General features: G+C 34.9%; 1 protein-coding gene across 2 annotated transcripts in view; it reads left to right on the forward strand.

Moving 5' to 3' along the window:
• Mgat4c (MGAT4 family member C) overlaps nt 1–18,694 on the forward strand; it is a 659,905-nt gene that overhangs the window by 634,016 nt on the left and 7,195 nt on the right. For both annotated transcript variants that reach the window (XM_076920099.1, XM_076920098.1), the window contains one exon: nt 13,090–13,242. In XM_076920099.1, coding sequence (XP_076776214.1) covers nt 13,096–13,242 — 147 coding nt within the window. In that variant the 5' untranslated portion in view covers nt 13,090–13,095. The remainder of the gene's footprint in view (nt 1–13,089; nt 13,243–18,694) is intronic.

An 18,694-nucleotide genomic window follows, 5' to 3' on the forward strand; every position in this document is an offset into this window, starting at 1 on the left:
TTGCTTTTCTATTTTTTCCCCTCTTTTATTGGATATAATATTTACATTTCAAATTTTATCCCCTTACCATATTTCCCCCACCACCCAGGAACCCCTTATCCCATCCCCCCTCCTCCTGCTTCTATGAAGGTGTTTATCCACCTACCCCAGCCCCCTCCCCACCCTCAGATTTCCCCCCCCTCAGTGCTCAGCCTTGAGGATACCATTGACCTTGTTTCCTACCTATGTCCAACAAGGCCATCCTCCCCTACATATACTGCTGGAGTCATGTGTCTCTCTATAAGTGCTCCTAGGCTGGTGGTTTAGACCCTGGGGAGCTCAGGCTGGTTGGTATTATTGCTCTCCTCACTGGGCCACCAGTCCTTAAGGTTCCTTCAATTTACTCTCTATCTCCTCTATTGGGAACCTTTGATTGGATTAATGGATAGCTGTGGGTATCTGTCTCAGGGTATGTCAGACTCTGGGAGACCTCTAAGGAGACAGCCTTATCAGGCTGCTGTCAGCTTTCCCATCCTGACATCCCTATCAGCGTCTATTTTTGGTGACTGCCCATGGAATGAATACCCAGACGGAATGGTCTCCCTACAACCCCCCTTCAGATTCTGACCCACACTTTGTCTCCATATTTGCTCCCTTGGGTATTTAGTTACTCCTTCTAAGAAAGACCTAGGCATCCTCACTTGTTCTTTCTTCTTCATGAGCTTCATGTCGTCTGGTAGTTGAATCTTCGTTGTTTCAAATTTTTGGGCTAATCTCCGCTTATCAGTGAGTACTGATAAGGTATGCTCTTTCCACTTTTTTTTTGTGAGCACTTAGAGCTATGATTTTTCCTCTTAGTACTGCTTTCAATGAGTCCCACATGTTTTGATATGATGTGTCCTCATTTTCATTTAAATCTAAAAAGTCTTTAATTTCTTTCTTAATTTCTTCCTTGACCAAGTTATCATTGAGTAGCGCATTGTTCAGTTGCCAAGTGTATGTCGGTTTTCTGTTGTTTTTGTCCATGTCAAAGACAAGCCTTAATCCATGGTGGTCTGATAAGGTACTGGGGATTATTTCAATCTTTTTGTATCTGTTGAGGCCTGTTTTGTGACCAATTATATGGTCTATTTTTGAGAAGGTACCATGAGGTGCTGAGAAGAAGGTATATTCTTTTGTTTTAGGATGAAATGTTCTATAGATGTCAGTTAAGTCCAATTGTTTCATAACTTCTGTTAGTTTCATTGTGTCTCGATTTAGTTTCTGTTTCCATGATCTGTCCATAGCTGAGAGTGGGGTGTTGAAATCTCCCACTATTATTGTGTAGGGTGCAATGTATGCTTTAAGTTTTAGTAAAGTGTCTTTTATGTATGTGGGTGCCCTTACATTTGGGGCATAGATGTTGAGAATTGCAAGTTCCTCTTGGTACATTTTTCCTTTCATGAATATGAAGTGTCCTTCTTTATCTTTTTTGATTACTTCTGGTTGAAAACTGATTTTATTTGATATTTGAATCGCTACTCCAGCTTGTTTCTTGGGACCATTTGCTTGGAAGATTGTTTTCCAACCTTTTACTCTGAGGTAGTGTCTGTCCTTTCCACAGAGGTGCGTTTCCAGAATGCAGCAAAATGTTGGGTCCTGTTTACGTATCCAGTCTGATAGTCTATGTCTTTTTACTGGAGAATTGAGTCCATTGATATTAAGAGATATTAAGGAAAATGAGTGTTGTTTCCTGTTATTTTTGTTATTGGCAGTGGAGATATGTTTGTGTAGCTACCTTCTTTTATGGTTTTTGGAAGATTACTTTCCTGCTTTTTCTAGGTTGTAGTTTCCCTCCTTGTGATGGAGTTTTCCACCAATTATCCTTTGAAGTGCTGGGTTTGTGTTGATATACTGTGTAAATTTGGATTTGTCATGGAATATTTTGGTTTCTCCATCAATAATGATTGACAGTTTTGCTGGGTATAGTAGTCTGGGCTGACATTTATGTTCTTTTAGTGTCTGTATGATATCGGTCCAGGATCTTCTGGCTTTTATGGTCTCTGGTGAGAAGTCTGGTGTAGTTCTTATAGGTCTGCCTTTGTATGTTACTTTGCCCTTTTCCCTTACTGCTTTTAGTATTTTTTCTTTGTTTTGTACATTTGATGTTTTGACTATTATGTGGCGGGAAGTATTTCTTTTCTGGTCTAAACTATTTGGAGTTCTGTAGGCTTCTTGTATATTTATGGACAGCTCTTTCTTTAGGTTAGGGAAGTTTTCCTCTATAATTTTGTTGAGGATATTTACTGGTCCTTTAAGTTGGGAGTCTTCCCCCTCATCTATTCCTATTATCCTTAGGTTTGGCCTTCTCATTGTGTCTTGGATTTCTTGTATATTTTGGGTTAGTAGCTTTTTGTATTTTGCATTTTCTTTGACAGTTGTGTCAATGTTTTCCATGGTATCTTCTGCACATGAGATTCTCTCTTGTGTTGGTAATACTTGTGTCTATGACTTCTGATCGTTTTTTTTAAGTTTTCTATCTCCAGGGTATTGTCCCTTTGTGATTTCTTTATTGTTTCTACTTCCATTTTTAGATCCTGCATGGTTTTGTTTAATTCCTTCTCCCGTTTGGTTGCATTTTCTTGCAATTCCTTAAGGGATTTTTGTGTTTCCTCTCTAAGGGTTTCTATCTGTTCTTTGAGAGTGTTATTTATGTCTTTCTTAAAGTCCTCTATCATCATCATGAGAAGTGATTTTAATTCTGAATCCTGCTTTTCTGGTGTGATGGGGTGTTCAGGGCTTGCTATGATGGGGGAACTGGGTTCTGATGATGCCATGTAACTTTGGTTACTGTTGCTTATGTTCTTGTGCCTGCCTTTTGCCATCTGGTTAATTCTAGTGCTACCTGTACTTCTGTCTCTGATTGAAGCCTGTCTTTCCAGTTGTCTCGCTTGTGTTTGGTCTTCTAGGGGTCCAGATGTCTCTGTGATTTTTTTCCAGCTGCCCTGATTACAGTGGTATCTCTAGGATGCCTCAGGATATGATGCCTCTAAGGTAGCAGTCCAGCTAGATGTCTGCTGTTCTGGGTGCAGTGTCTCCTCTTGGATATCTCAGGATATGTTGTCTGACACTCTGAGTTCAATTGTTCCTCTGTGGCTCTGGGTTGAGTGGACCTTCTAGTATGTCTCAGACAGAATCCGCGGTCCACACAACTGCAGACCTGGTAGAGGTCTGGTCCGGGCGTCAGACCTGGGAGATGGGCAAAAGGGGGGTGCTAGCCGGCAGGGGCGCGGGGAGGGGGAGGGGTATCTGCTGGATTCTGAGCACTCAGGGCACCCAGCTATGAGCTCAGGGTAGTATGTGGGTTTTCCTACCTAAAGCTGGTTGCGTGATCTGTGGATCCCCCAGAATGTGTCTGGTGGAATCCGGGGTGCACTCACCCGCAGGCCTCAGACCAGAGGAGGGGCGAGCGGTGGAAGGGGCGTGCTAGCACTGGCTATGGGTTCTATGGATTCCCCAGAAGTGTCTGGCGGAATCCGGGGTGCACTCACCAGCAGGCCTCAGACTGGAGGAGGGGCGAGCAGCGGAAGAGGCGTGCTCGCGCTGGCTATGGGTTCTATGGATCCCCCAGAATGTCTTGATGTTATTTTTAATGTTTTATTTCCTAAATAACCTTTGAAATGAAGTTGTGGTAGTTATAAAATATTTCAATCCACCTTGAAATGAAACTAAATATTGATAGAAATTTTCAATTTTACGTGAATACTTTATAAGTAATGAAAGTTTATGGTGTTTTGTTAGTGTTGGAAGTAAAGCTGATAATGCCATTTGCTTCTTTGTGTTTATAGAGCATAGATATCACATAATAGGTCTGAGCCCAAAAGAAACCTTGGACTACCTGATAAAGACGATCCTCTAAGTTGAGCATGATGGCACACAGCTGTAATCCCAATATTCAGGAGGTGGAGGCAGGAGGATGGCAAGTTTCTGGAAGGCTTGGACAGTAGAGTAGGACTCTTTCAAAAAAAATGGAAACTGAAAATTCAGATGCTGGTCAGTAAAAAATAAAATTAAGAATTGCATGGTCTAGTATTTAGACTTTACCTCTAAGTTCAAATAGTTTACACTATGTATAATGCACACTCATATACGCATTCATGTTTAAACCAACTTTGTTAGTGTCACTTATCTTTTATTAGCAGCCCATGAGAAACGCAAGTAATATGGCTAAATAATTTTTAAACAAGTACTGTACACTAGAAATCTCAAATTACTAAATAAAAATCATACACGTGTGTTCCAATAAAAGGAAGAAGCAGAAAACATTCAGAAAGCCAAGAAAGCAGAACGAAGTGTGAAAGGGGCTCAAAATATAGAAACCAACTTTTAACTGAAGTTGGAATTTATTGCTATCTCAGTAAGATAGTAACAATTGTGTGCCTTAATTATTTATATGGGAACTGGGAGTGGAAGAGAGACAGTGCATGGAGTGTACAGTGAATGGCAAAGGTTGAAAAGTGATTTTCTTAAATAGACTCACAGAATGTTGGTGCTAAAGGATAGTGCACCAGTATTAGAGGGAAAATGTAAGAAAGAAAAATGTGTCTGCTTTAAAATTATTTATACAGAGCCTTTGAAAAGGAACAAACATCTGTTGTGTTGCAAAGCACTCTTCATGACTTTCTGTATGCATTGTGAAAGTCCTACGTTTTTGTAACCATGGTCAAGTATTCTAAAAGGAGAGCACATTGATTTAAACCCCATGTTTAATCGTATGGTATCTAACAACTACTTCCTGTGTTAATTTCCAAAAAGCAGTCCAAGAATGCTTTCCATGGAGGTCTGATACAATTTCCTGGGAAATGATTTCATGTCTAGTGTGATATTGGTGGGAGAAAATAACACAGATTCTTTGAAACTATTTGGATTGCAGAGCATTGATTACCAAAGCTGTAGTTTGGTCTCCACCAAATCTTTGTCTCCTGAGTCGGTGTTCTAGAAAATTACCTTGTCCTGTCATAGAAAGTTATTTGAAAATCTTCTAGGATAGACATTACTCCAGGATTTGTGATTTCAACCTTTTGACAGAAATGTATGACTTGGCAATATAACATTGGTTTTGCAGGGTAGAGTCTTCATACAAACTTTATGAATAATTATGTGTTTTTAAATACATATACATATAAGATCTTTCTATGTGTACATTTATAAGTACATGTAGGTTGTTCTAGTTAACTAGATATTCTGCAATCAGCAAACTTGTGAATGGAAACTCATCCAGAATTTTGGATATTGTCCAGAAAGGCTAATTACTTTTGAAGTGTGCTTGATTTCTCCTCCCTCTCTCTCCCTTTTTAATGACACTTGGACAAATGCATTTAATACCTGAACTATTTTATCTAGGCTCTCTGCAGAATGTCAATCATGTCACAAGTTCTCAATGTGATGTTATAGCAGTTTAAAGGCTAGTTGTCTGAAAGGAGTTACAGCATGTAGTTGTGGAATGTGTATTTTCTGCCACAGACAGGGTGTTACAAACAAAACATAAAAATGGTCAAGCTTTTAAAACTTCAAAGGTATAAGGTTAGTTAGTTTTGCAATAGTCTTTTCTTGTGATCATTTGATTCTCATTTGTTAAGGTATACAAGATTATGAAAGCAAACTCCTAGGATAAAGGGCGCTTTTACATCCTGTAGGATTCAGAGGGTGGTCTTTTGAGTTGTTGTTCAGATCTCCTGGATGCAGTATCTAAGACTCCTTAACTTCATGGTAAACAATGCAAAAACTGCTAAAGTTTTTATGGCAGCAATCTAAAAGCCTGTGGGTTTGTACCACTAAAATGTACTTCCTTCATCTGAAGTCTGGGTAAAATTACTTGACCTACATAATCAGCAGTGGCCTCAAATACAAGAGGCCAAACTGTCATATCTTATTCAGCTAACAGGGAAGAGGCTCAATCCCCATACACAGAATGCTATTGGGTCTTCAACTCCATTTCATGTCTCTGACAGACATGGTCATGGCAGGCAAACACAACAGGTAGAGTCTTCTGGAAGCCACCCTAGCATACCCATATTGAGCTATTGATTATGTTTATATTAATAAGAAAATGATACATAGTTGTTATAAAATATTGAATGTATAATATGTGTAATTAGTAGAACATAGAGCAATCTGGCTATTTCTCCTCAACAAAACTATTACTAGAACACAGGAAAGAAAACTGTATGTTTATTTTCAAACTCTGTTTAGGAGTCTGCTTTTCCTGATACTCAAATGCCTGTCAGTCTTATGTCAAGTACAAATAAAAGTGCAACTAATTCCAGGACTGAAAAAAAAAATAAATAAAACAACTTTCAAGAGACTGTAGATCTCTTATTTCAGTTCATGTACAAAATGATTAAAAGACATAGATTGGGTTTAGCATATTTGTTTTTGATTCACAAATCATGGGGCCTGGGTGGCGTAGAATGCTGTACCTGTCTGCTCTCTCAGGGATGGCTGTTTTTCCCGTATCTTTCCTACTAGTTTGACCTGAAATCATTTGCAAAGAGACTTCTTGATTTGTGCCCAATGACAAAGCAGAGAGATAGTTAGAGTCCTCCTAAGTGTCACCAGCAGACCGCAGCAGAAATCTCCAAGTAACACCAAGTAACACATGAATCTGAAATGGACTTTGGGTCTCTGTACTGTCATTTCCAGTTTAGGAGTGAGTATGCAAAGATGATGCATTCAGAATTACATTCAAGTCATGGTAATACAAATTAGATTCTACTTGAACCAAATAGGTGATATTTAACATATGAAAGAAACTGAAGAAGGGGACAGGGGTGGGGCTAACTGTAGGAAAAGGAGAGGTGCAAATGATGTAATTGTATTTCAATTTTTTAAAAGGTATATTTAAAAAAAATTTAAAAAATTGAGATTTTTTTCAAATACTGCCCCTATACTAAAGAAATACATTTTAGTAAGACATTGTTGTATATGGAGCCAAAACACTGCTTAGAACACAAAAGCATTATCATGAGTGATGTTCTTAGATGGCAGTGTGTGTGATACATGAAAATTTATATTATCAATGTATGTTCACTTACTTACAATTATAGATGAAAAATCCAGTTTACTACTACCAGACAATGCAAAGTGGGGCTTAAGTCAGCCTCATGTAATACAGGGTATTCTCTTAGTAATTGACTATGGCTGGATCATATCAACTTGCCATTTCGTTATATTCAGCCTGTCAATGACTAATAATCTTATAGTGTCTACAGACTCAAGATCTCAGTTCGTAGAGCACAAGGCCACAAAACTTTCTGCTCTGCTACATAAGAGTCATTTTGCTTTTCATATCTCTTTAGATCTCTTCTTCTTTTTTCCACCATACTATGATAATGATGAATATCTCAATGGATGTACTTTTCTCCTCCTATGATGTATTATTTTCAATTATTCTTACTTATCATCCAACAGGGAAAAATTAAAATAATAATAGGGCATTTATTCTTTCTTAACCAAAGCACATATATATTTTTATAGAAATAACTACTTTGGATTTTCTAAATTCTTTTTTTTTCAAAGCAAAAGCTATTTAAATGGTGAAAGCCTAAGATAATATAAATTTCCCTCTCTGTGTATTTGGATTCACACAACAATACTTATATTTCTAAGAATTTTTTATTTGCACATTTTAATGATGTGATATTTGGCTATCTTTTATCTCTTGTGAGATGACTCTTACCAGACTTTACTTTTAGAATTACTTGTTCTTCCAAACTAAGAAAGTAGTTCCTTATATAATTTGACAATATTTGTTCACAATTATACCATTTTGTATTGTAAAGTAATAATTATGCAATTTTAAGGGTTTATTGCTTATATTCAACTATGTTTAAATCATCCCCATAAACATGGTTCCTCATGTCTCTTGATTACTATAATTTGTTTACCCTATTATCAATAGCCTTGGTGGATGACTTCATTTATTGAATGCTTTGGTATGCCATTGATACTTAGTATTGATAATTGTGTGTGTGTTTGTGTGTGTTTTTAGGTGTGCACCTAATACGCATGCATGAATGTATTTACATGTGAATGCATCCTTTTGTTTGAAATATAAGCCATCTATTTTCATTTCTTTTCTATTTTCATTTCATTTGTATTGATACAAATAATGTGCTGTTCCAACATTCTTTCCAAAGCTATATTTCATGACTTAAAAATATTAATATGGTTTTTGTGTAGTAGTTGCTTTGAAGAGTTTTAATTTGCTTAATTTGGTATTTAGAAAGGTTAGTATTTTTGTTTTGTTCACTAGCTTTTTTCTAACATTCTTAATTATGACATTGGTGTCATTTTCTTCTCTTTATGTCTATACATACTGTGTTTCCTTTGATTTGGTTTCTTTAACTCTATATAGTGTATATGTACTAAAAAAGAAAAATGTCTTTGGCTTAGAGATAAGAAGATATGTCTCATCATGGCAGGAAAGACAATAGCTTAACTGATTCAGTTCATGTCTTATGGAAACAACTGTTGTATCTTGTCTGTTCTGTAAGCAGAGCTCAATCAAGACTAGATCATGGTTTTACCTGTCCTTTCTTGGCATCTGCTGGTTTAAGCTCCCACCAGTAGAGTCTGTCAAGCTCCATGAACACCATTCTAGGATTCTAGATAGACACACATATCTAAACTCCTCCACATGATCCAGTTTTAACTCATTAGATTTTTGCATTTTTATAACATACAACTTAGATACACAATTTTTATAATGTGTGCTATACAATTGTTTACAAATTAAAACTATAATTCTATACAAATGATAAATGGTAGTCTGTTACTTGATAAACTTGCCAACTAATCCCTGGATATTTGACTAAGAATAGATAACTCTTAAGAGATGATTGATTCAAAGTGAAAGATAAAGAACTCTTTAATAGGACTGTAAGTCAAACAGTTCATTTATTTCTTTACTTATTACTTCAGTATATAGGAAAAATTAAATTGAATTTTACATTTCAAGCAATACATGAATCAAGTCAATTATAAAGCAGTACTTTCCAAAAAAAATTAAGGGAAACTTTGACAAAGATTGTCTACCAGAATGGTGCTCCAACCAAAATAAGAAATAAGTGTAATTTTCTGGTTTTTGTTTTTTTGTTTTTTGAGACAGGGTTTCTCTGTGTAGCCTTGGCTGTCCTGGAACTCACTCTGTAGACCAGGCTGACCTCGAACTCAGAAATCCGCCTGCCTCTGCCTCCCAAATGCTGGGATTAAAGGCATGCACCACCACTGCCTGGCGTGTAATTTTCTGATTTCCATAACAAATGAAAACAATAGACTAGCATATATAAAGTAATGGCATGAGACATTAGTACCAAAAAAAAAAAAAAAAGAAAAAAAAAGAAAAGAAAAAAAAAAAAAAACAAAAACAAAAAACCACAAACCTGGGAATTAACTTTAATACGAGGAAACAAACATGGAGATTATATTAGCATTCTACCAAGAATTTCGAAGCTATGTTGTCAAGGAAAGGACTCCCAAATGTTGATTCCTTGAGCTGACAATTCTTCTCTATGAAGAGAATTTACAAACAGATAAAAGAAAAAATACCATATGGAGAGTTTACCTCTCTAAAGAGACACACAGAAATAAAACTTCAGAGGACTGATTACAAAGGGATACCTTCTAGTTTTTTCCTGATAGTTTAACACTTCCTATGTGAGAAGAAACAACAACAACAAAATATTAATCATAATAATGTAACAATTTAAGGCATTTTTGGAATGTAGCAATAATAATAATAATAATAATAATAATAATAATAATAATAATAAGAAGAAGAAGAAGAAGAAGAAGAAGAAGAAGAAGAAGAAGAAGTTATATTTCCCTAGAAAAATCATTCCAAATCTGATGGCCTGGTGTAAGTTATAGGATCTTATGACCAGTAAATTTAATACTACCATTTGCTATCCTGGAGATGTGAAAGGTGATTACCTTCCCAGGAAATATGTTTTCATTTTGTTGTTGAAAATATTGTGAGAAGTTTGATGTTGACAGTACGGTACTACTGACAGTGAATGGTTGCTGAATGTCCATATATATAAATGTGTATGTGTGTGTATGTGTGTGTGTGTGTGTGTGTGTGTGTGTGCGCATTCTTAAATATTAAAACTATATCTCAAACCTTTGCTTTCTTCTAAGACACTAGTCCTATTTGAATTTTGATGGTTGTCATCATCTGAATCCTGAGTTGCAATTATTCTCATTGCCATTTTAAAATTTACTAAAGTCTCCACTCTTTCTTTTAGCCAATAAAAGAGAAATATGGATAATGCTTTTTTCCAATCACTCAACCATCCACCATTAGGTTTTTCACTGTATCAATGAAAGACTTACCTTCTACACTCTCCTGAAGTATATTTTGCATGATAGGTTTATATTAGCAATTTAGTCTCGCTAAGGCTGTGTTTCTGTCTTTTATGTTTACAGAGAGAGATAAAATATTTGCAACTCATTCATGGTATCTACTGTTTGATGTACCTTTCATCCAAAGTAACCAATTTTCAAAACTCAGCCCTCTTTCTAACACCTGGACCTGTAATATTAAGTATAATATTTGAGCCAAGGCAGGGCATAATACAACATTTGGTTTGATCCAACTTTTGGTTCCTCCACTATTTTCCTTTATTCTTTAAATTTATTCTCACACAGTTTTCATTTATTAGATTTCTGCCTGTGTTGAAAATGAATTATTTCTTTGAGAATATAATGTTCTTCCTCCTGGCTTCCACTTTGTACATTACCTTAAGTGTAGTTAGAGGTATAAAAATGGTGATGGGTACTCCAACTTTTTGAGCTAATATACACTTATCAGTGAGTGCATATCGTGTATGTTCTTATGTGACTAGGTTACCTCACTCAAGATATTTTCTAGTTTCATCCATTTGCCTAAGAATTTCATGAATTCATTGTTTTTAATAGCTGAGTAGTACTCCATTGTGTCAATGCACCACATTTTCTGTATCCATTCCTCTGCTGAAAAATATCTGGGTTTTTTCCAGCTTCTGGCTATTATAAATAAGGCTTCTATGAACATAAGAGAATGTGTCCTTGTTATATGTTGGAGCATATCTTGGGTATATGCCCAGGAGTGGTATAACTGGGTCTTTGAATGCCACAGTGGTGAAGCCGGAGGTGGGTGGGTGGAGCACCCTCATAGAAGCAGGGGGAGGGAAGATAGCATAGGGGGTTTCTGGAAGAGAAACCAGTAAAGGGCATAACATTTGACATGTAAATAAATAAAATATCCAATTTAAAAAAACAAACAAACAAATGAAAAAATTCAATGAGACTAAAAACAAAATATATTAAAAATAAAATAAATAAAATAAACCTTGACAAAAAGAGAAGCAAAATGAAATGAAAGAGGAGAGAGAGAGAGAGAGAGAGAGAGAGAGAGAGAGAGAGAAAAGATGATGTTTGGTAGGGACAGGTGCTTAGGCAATGTCACATACTATCCCATTTAGTAACTGCCTTGGAGGAATAGATAGATAGATAGATAGATAGATAGATAGATAGATAGATAGATAGATTATAGATATAGATGATATAGATATAGATATAGATATAGATATAGATATAGAGATATATATAGATATTTCAAATGCTATCCCTCTTCCTGGTTTCCCCTCTGCAAACCCCCATCCCATCCCTCCTCCCTGCTTCTCTGAGGGAGCTCCCCACCCACCCACCCATTCCCACCTCACTGCCCTGGCATTCTCCTACACTGTGTTAAGACTCTCCACAGGACCAAGGATCTCCCCTCCAATTGATGCCTAATAAGGCCATCCTCTGCTACATATGCATCTGGAGCTATGCGTCTCTCCATGTGCAATCTTTGGTTGTTGGTTTAGTCCCTGAGAGCTCTGGGGTGTCTGTGGTCTTTTCCTACTTTGTTTAAAGCCATAATTCTCTCTTTAACAGTGAGGGTAGAAAAGCAGCTGCTGGTGAGTATGGGGAGGCTACCCCTCAAGCAAAAAGACTTGGCCAAATTAGAGTTTCAGTGTTTCCACTATCATCAGACGATTGGAAGCTCTTACTCCAAGTTTCCAGTTTACATTCATTTCCAAACAATGATTCGTTTCAAGATTGTTTCAGGATTGGACTTCCATTCTAACTCAGCCAGTCTTTGTCATTTCCTTAATTTTAAAACATTTCCTTAGACCTGTTGGTTTTTCTGTTCATACAGTGCAATGCAATAAATGCAGAACAATCAAACTCATAGCCCTCCTCTTCAACTTCCATCAGCTTATATATTGAATTAATGGTAGACTTCCAAATGACTTCAATTTTAATTGCATGGGTCACATGGAGAAACTGGAAACACCTAGAAATACCAAATTAGCAGACAGAAAAACAAAACAAAAATATCCTAAAAAACAAATTCTATTTTCCTAAATCAGTCTCAGTTTTTTTTTTTATTTTAATAAGCTCTTGCAATCCCAAGTTCTGAAATTATAATTGAGTGGAGAAAGAAAAAAATAATTAAACTGTATGTTATTGTTTATTGCTTTAAAAAGACTGAATTATTCAAAATTATATTTTCTTCTTTTATTATATTACTAATACACTTGTTTTCTTTATAGGCTTTTTTTTAAAGATTTAAATATTTATTTATTTTATGTATATGAAAACACCATTGGTCTCTTCAGACACACCATAAGAGGATATCAGACCCTATTATAGATGGTTGTAAGTCACCATGTGGTTGCTGGGAATTGAACTCAGGACTTCTGGAAGAGCAGTCGGTGCTCTTTACTGCTGAGCCATCTCTCCAGCCAGTCTTTGTAGTTAATTACCAGGAGATTATCTATCTATCTATCTATCTATCTATCTATCTATCTATCTATCTATATTTCATATATATGAATATATGTATATATACACATATATACACATATATACATATATATGTCATATATATATCATATATATGATAGCTATATAATCTTGATAAATGCCAACATTATGCATGAATTTTTAAACAAAATTTTAGTTCTAATACTTGAATGATTCAATTATATTATTTATATCACAAATTAAATGTTAGTCATTTTGTTTCTTTTTTCACAGGAGAGGATGTTTAAATTTTATCAAATGAAATATATTTTTCAAATATTGGATAAAATGAGATGCTTGCGAAAACGTTCTACAGTGTCATTCTTGGGAGTTCTTGTTGTTTTTCTACTATTCATGAACTTGTTCATTGAAGATAGCTATGTTATGGTAAGTATTTGAGAAATTATTTTTAATTCAAAACTATATCTTCCGTCCAATTATACCCCAATCTTAGGATAACAGGTAGTATTTTTTGAGCAGAATTATGTATGCATATTTCCTGTCTGTATACATTTAGCCGTATATTGTCAATAGTATACTTGTTTTACTCTGTATTTTTTTCTTTGTACTATATGGTAGTTGATATGTATATATACATACATACATATTATTATATGGATTAATATCCATACACATTATATGGATATTCCATATGTGTTATGGAATACTAACATTAGATAGCTACTTTATATATATGAAATTATTAAGACTACTGGTTTTTTAATATGAAACAGAGTAAATAATTTTTGCTAAATAACATTTTCCTAGTCTCTATATTTTATACATTATTGGTGAAGTTTTTAGAAGCATTACTCATTTTGGCATAAATTTATGTTAGTTTTTAACTCTTATTTTCTTATATTTTAATATGATTTAAAAGATATATAAATATAATTTTACCATATACTTCCCCTCTTCAAGTCCTTCAAAACCCTTTCTCCCTGCCTATGTACCCAACCTAAATTTCTTTCTCAAATTTTTTTAATATTATTTACAACTATAAAAGAATAAAAATGAACTACATTTTATTCTACCTAATTTATTGCAGTATATACTAAGCCTTTGTATTTTGAATGCCCCTAAATCTCAATATATCATATATCATATACCATATACCATACATCATATATCATATATCATATATCAATTATATATGTCTTATATATATATCAATATATTATGTGTTATATATGTCTTATGATTAAAATGCAATGTTGATGTTTTTGATAATTTATTTGAAATGGGCCAAGACACATCCTAATTCTCATGTTGTTAGTATTATTAATATATTTAAAATATTGAGACCTTTGAGTTTATATAGAATAGAGAATTCTGTCCACAAGCAGTAGTCTGAGAATATCAGTGTTGTTAGCACAATGGATTTTGACAATAACCATCAGGAATGTTTCCCAATAAAACACTATTTGATTATATATGTTTATGAGCTTACTACTATTTGCCATTATATCTTATGAGTCAGCTATAGAAATTTCAGTAGCATAGATTCTCCTAAGAGATATTTTGTAGACAACCTTGCTTCCTTCATCATATATATATATATATATATATATATATATATATATATATATATATATAATTTTTTATATTACTTATAGAACAAAATACATATAAATACATTTAAAAATGAGGAAAAAAGAGAAATTTGTTCACTTTATCAAGCTTGATTTCAGCTCGTTTCTTTAATGAACATTTTCTAGAATCCTAGTTCTTTTATTTGTACAAGATTTTCGTCTTCAAGTAAATGCTGGTTTTAAACACCTCTAATTCTATCACCTAAAGGCAGATCACAATAGTTGAAAGTACCAAAAATTGACAGGCTTTACCTTGATTCCCTTTCTTCTCTCCTCTCTACATACAAATACTAGCTGTGTTTCAAACTCAGGTCCTCATTTTTTAATTAATTGCTGTTATACACACACACAGAGACACACATACACTCATACACATGCACAAAGCATGCACTCACACACGCAAGCACACACACACATGCACATCAATTGATAGTGGCTAACCAATTAGAGTTCTTCCTCTGGGGAAAACTACTTCTGTTCTTGCATTACTTAGATTTCTGTAATCCTTTGTATAGCATAGAAAATAGTGGGCTGTTCCCCATTCATACAAGTACTTCTATCATTATTGCCCTTGTTCAGATCATGTTCTGGCAATCATGGTAGTGATACTGTATGAGGGTAGCTTCTAATATCTCTAGAAGATACAATCTTATAGCAAGCTCTGTGCTCATTTACTTCTTACAATCTCTCCACTTCCTCTTCTAAAACAATCCCTGAGACTAACATACAGGAATTTTGTTACTACCCATCTATGATGAACTACAGCAATGACAGGCATGGTGCAGTAACACAAAAGGTACAATAAAGGAATGCATACTTATGAAGACTCTATAGTTGGACTTAAAAACCATTCTATACAAATAACTTTTATTTGTCTGATATAATTTTTCTCTTGGAGGCTTACTGTTGAATAAACTCACCCTCTCTAGTTCTTTCTGCACTTTGGCTGGCTGGTTCAACCCAGGTGATCTAGTGCAAGCTCCTCTTCAAGCTGACGGATTCAATATGGCTTCTTCTCACTAGATTGCTTTGCTTGGCCTCAAACTCACTCTGGGAATTTCAACTGCCTCTACTGACCTGCACTGAACTGCATGAAATCATGAAGGATCTCAACTCTCCTGCACTGTATTAGTGTTACTAACTCCCACCTGACTTTCCATGTTCTAATCTTAAACAGCTTCCCTTTCCTGCACTGTTCTCTTGAGAACTAGGAGAACCAGGAGTACTTTATCTCTGACTCATTCTGTCAGATCTCTCTGATTTGTCACTTTGTCTGCCCTTAAATTATACATCATTTTCAAACACAGCTGCTTCCTTCTACCAACTAATCTTACCTCAAAGGCGTGTACTGAGGGCATGTCTGCATTCCAGCCAGAGGGATTAAAGGTGTGTGGTACATGTGCATCCTAGCTGGATCACACAGACAAAAGCCTTTGAATGTAATCCCTTGTCAGAACAGTTGTGTTGCTGGATTAAAATCCCCTACACACTCAATAACAGGAAAAATCATGTCTGGTATAGGAAACCTAGCAAACTACCCAAGGCCAGTGAATTCATGGATATTAGAAAAGAACCACAACTGTACTAAAACAGCATAATGCCCAACTACATTCTAAATGTTTGTCTTTATACCAAGAGATAAGCATGTCTCAGCCCTCATCAAGAAAACTGCTCTTTGCAACAGGTAGAGATCGCTATAGAAACCTACAACCAATCAAAATGCAGAACTGTGAAACCCAACTTATACAGCTTCAACTCAAACACACCTTGTTAAAATGTGTATACTTAAAATGAGAATATTTATTGAAAACTGGCTCTGGTAATGAATATAATATAGTTTCTACTTAACATATTTCCTTTTTATATTTAATTTTTAATTTTCATGAGCTTATCTCTCTTGGGTTTTATCTTGACTCTGTAATGTCATAGTGCATATAGTTTTCTAAGCATAAACTGCAATGCCTTTTTTTGTAGAACTGAAATACTTATAATTCAGAGAAATAAGATGAACAGAATTAGTACTCTCTAGAGTTACCACATTCAATTTTCTTTTTGATAGAAAATGTATTTGTGGTTTGAAACTATAGGCGTACTAATGGCTTAGTACATTTGATTTTTGTTTTAAGAGGATAAGTGAGTTTCAGTAGGAAGGGAAGTCACACTCACTGGAAGAGACAAATACTTTTTACAAGGCAAACTAAGTGGCAGAGATGCTGCATGCCCAATCAACTTAGCCTCTCAACTGTGAGCATTTTCAAAGTAGCCACCAGGGTATATATTTAGACTGTAGTGAGTCCATTGAATTGCATTACCATCCAGAAAATGATTGTCATAAAGCTTTGCCTTATTACTGAGATACACACTATAGCTTAGTTACTGCAGAAAGAAGGTATCCAGGGAGCCTGAATGTTCAGCTAGTCACCTCTGAAAGCAGCCAACCAGACAGGCTCAGGTGAAAGTTACATTTTTATTGATGCTGAAAATATAAAGAAGCTTGTTCTTGAGAATTGAATTAAGTACTTTCATATCAGTTCTGTTTCATTTTACGTTCTGCTACATCCTTCACCCAATATGAATGTATTCCATTTTATTACAGAAAAGGTCTAGATGTCTACTTATTCAGGGAAGAATCCATAAAAAATATTAAATATCATATGCTTTCTTTAGCAGGTAGCCTCAAACAATAACAGAATTCAAAAATGTATACAGCACAGAGACTAATGTGCATTTTGTAAAAAATGTCTTCATGTTTTACACTACTACATTAATGTTGTTATTGTTCATCTACAATTCCTTTGTAACAATCCCAAAGTATTTGTCTTAATACATTGTGTTTGTATATTTGTTGATCTATAGAAATATATAAAGTTATTTATGTTTAGGAGAGTTAAGATGATCAGAATTCAGTGAACATTAAATAACAATGCTTATAAGAAATTTTTGTTAATCTTGAATTGCCGGTACTTTCAATGTCTATGGTTTTTGAACATGATGAATAATCTATAAACCTTGTTAAAAATATGTGTTCAAACTATCCAAGGATATAAAACATAGAAATATGTTAGCACAGACAGATTAAAATTTATGAGAATACTTGAACATTTGACAAATTTTCAGATTGAATTTTATTAACTTAATTATATAGCCATAAAGATTCTTAACTCTACTGCTACATTCCAGTATTTCTTATTTTTGTTCTATGAAAAATTCTCTCGATAGATTTTAAGCATAATTTTGTCTCTTCCCTGTGAGTCAGCAACTAAGTATTCAGTGTTCTAATAAGGGTAAGGCTAGTATCTGAATCTTATCAAAAACTTTTAGAACAGATATTTAATTAAATTTTTTTGCCAAAGATAAGTACTTAAGGTAAAAGTCATTTAAAGGATTTGCTTTTTCTATAGTCTTAGTAGCTTGCATTGACTCATTTAAGCACCTAACACAAATAGCACTAATATATCTACATTATAACACACAGCAAAATACATAACATACCAAAAAGAAAGATGGCTTCCCCATCAGCTTGCCCATAAACATAGTATAAATGACCAAATAAATTATCCTAATAAGGTATGGCCAATATGATTTGATCAAATTATTAGAATCTACCATTGAACTTTTATCAAAGCTCAGAGAAAGTGAAAGCAAATATTGACTATCAGGACATAGTTAACTTGCATTTGAACAACTTCTTAAAAGTAAACATAAATGCTTCTGCTGATACAATCACAAAATTTCCTCCACTAGAAAATAAGTGGAATGAATGTAAATGATTTAAATCATCTTTCTCAGAACACCGAACAAACATACATGGCCACCCATGTAATTATACACAGAAAGAAATACTACAATAAGAAAGATGCAATGCCACGAAGCTCTCATCATATTCTACTGATCAGGTACCAATGTATTCTAATTGATTCTAATGGACGGTATTTAGACAAGAAATTCCATATCAAAAAGATGATGGCTATCCATTCTCAAAAGTTTCAAATTATATGGCTGTCTTACTTGATGTTCAATTGCTAAGAAAAGGCACCATGGCCACAGCAGTTCTTGTATAGGAAAGTATTTCATTGGGGCTGACTTACAGGCTCAGAGACTTAGTCTATTGTCATCATGAAGGGAGCCATGCAGGCTGGAATGATGCCATGGGGGTAGCTGAGAGGTCTACATCCAATCTGCAGATAGAAGGCAGAGAAAGCAACACTGGTCCTGAATTGAGCATTTGATGGCGCAAAGTCCATTCC

The sequence above is a fragment of the Arvicanthis niloticus genome, chromosome 22, assembly GCF_011762505.2.
Source record: "Arvicanthis niloticus isolate mArvNil1 chromosome 22, mArvNil1.pat.X, whole genome shotgun sequence".
Classification (NCBI taxonomy): domain Eukaryota; kingdom Metazoa; phylum Chordata; class Mammalia; order Rodentia; family Muridae; genus Arvicanthis; species Arvicanthis niloticus.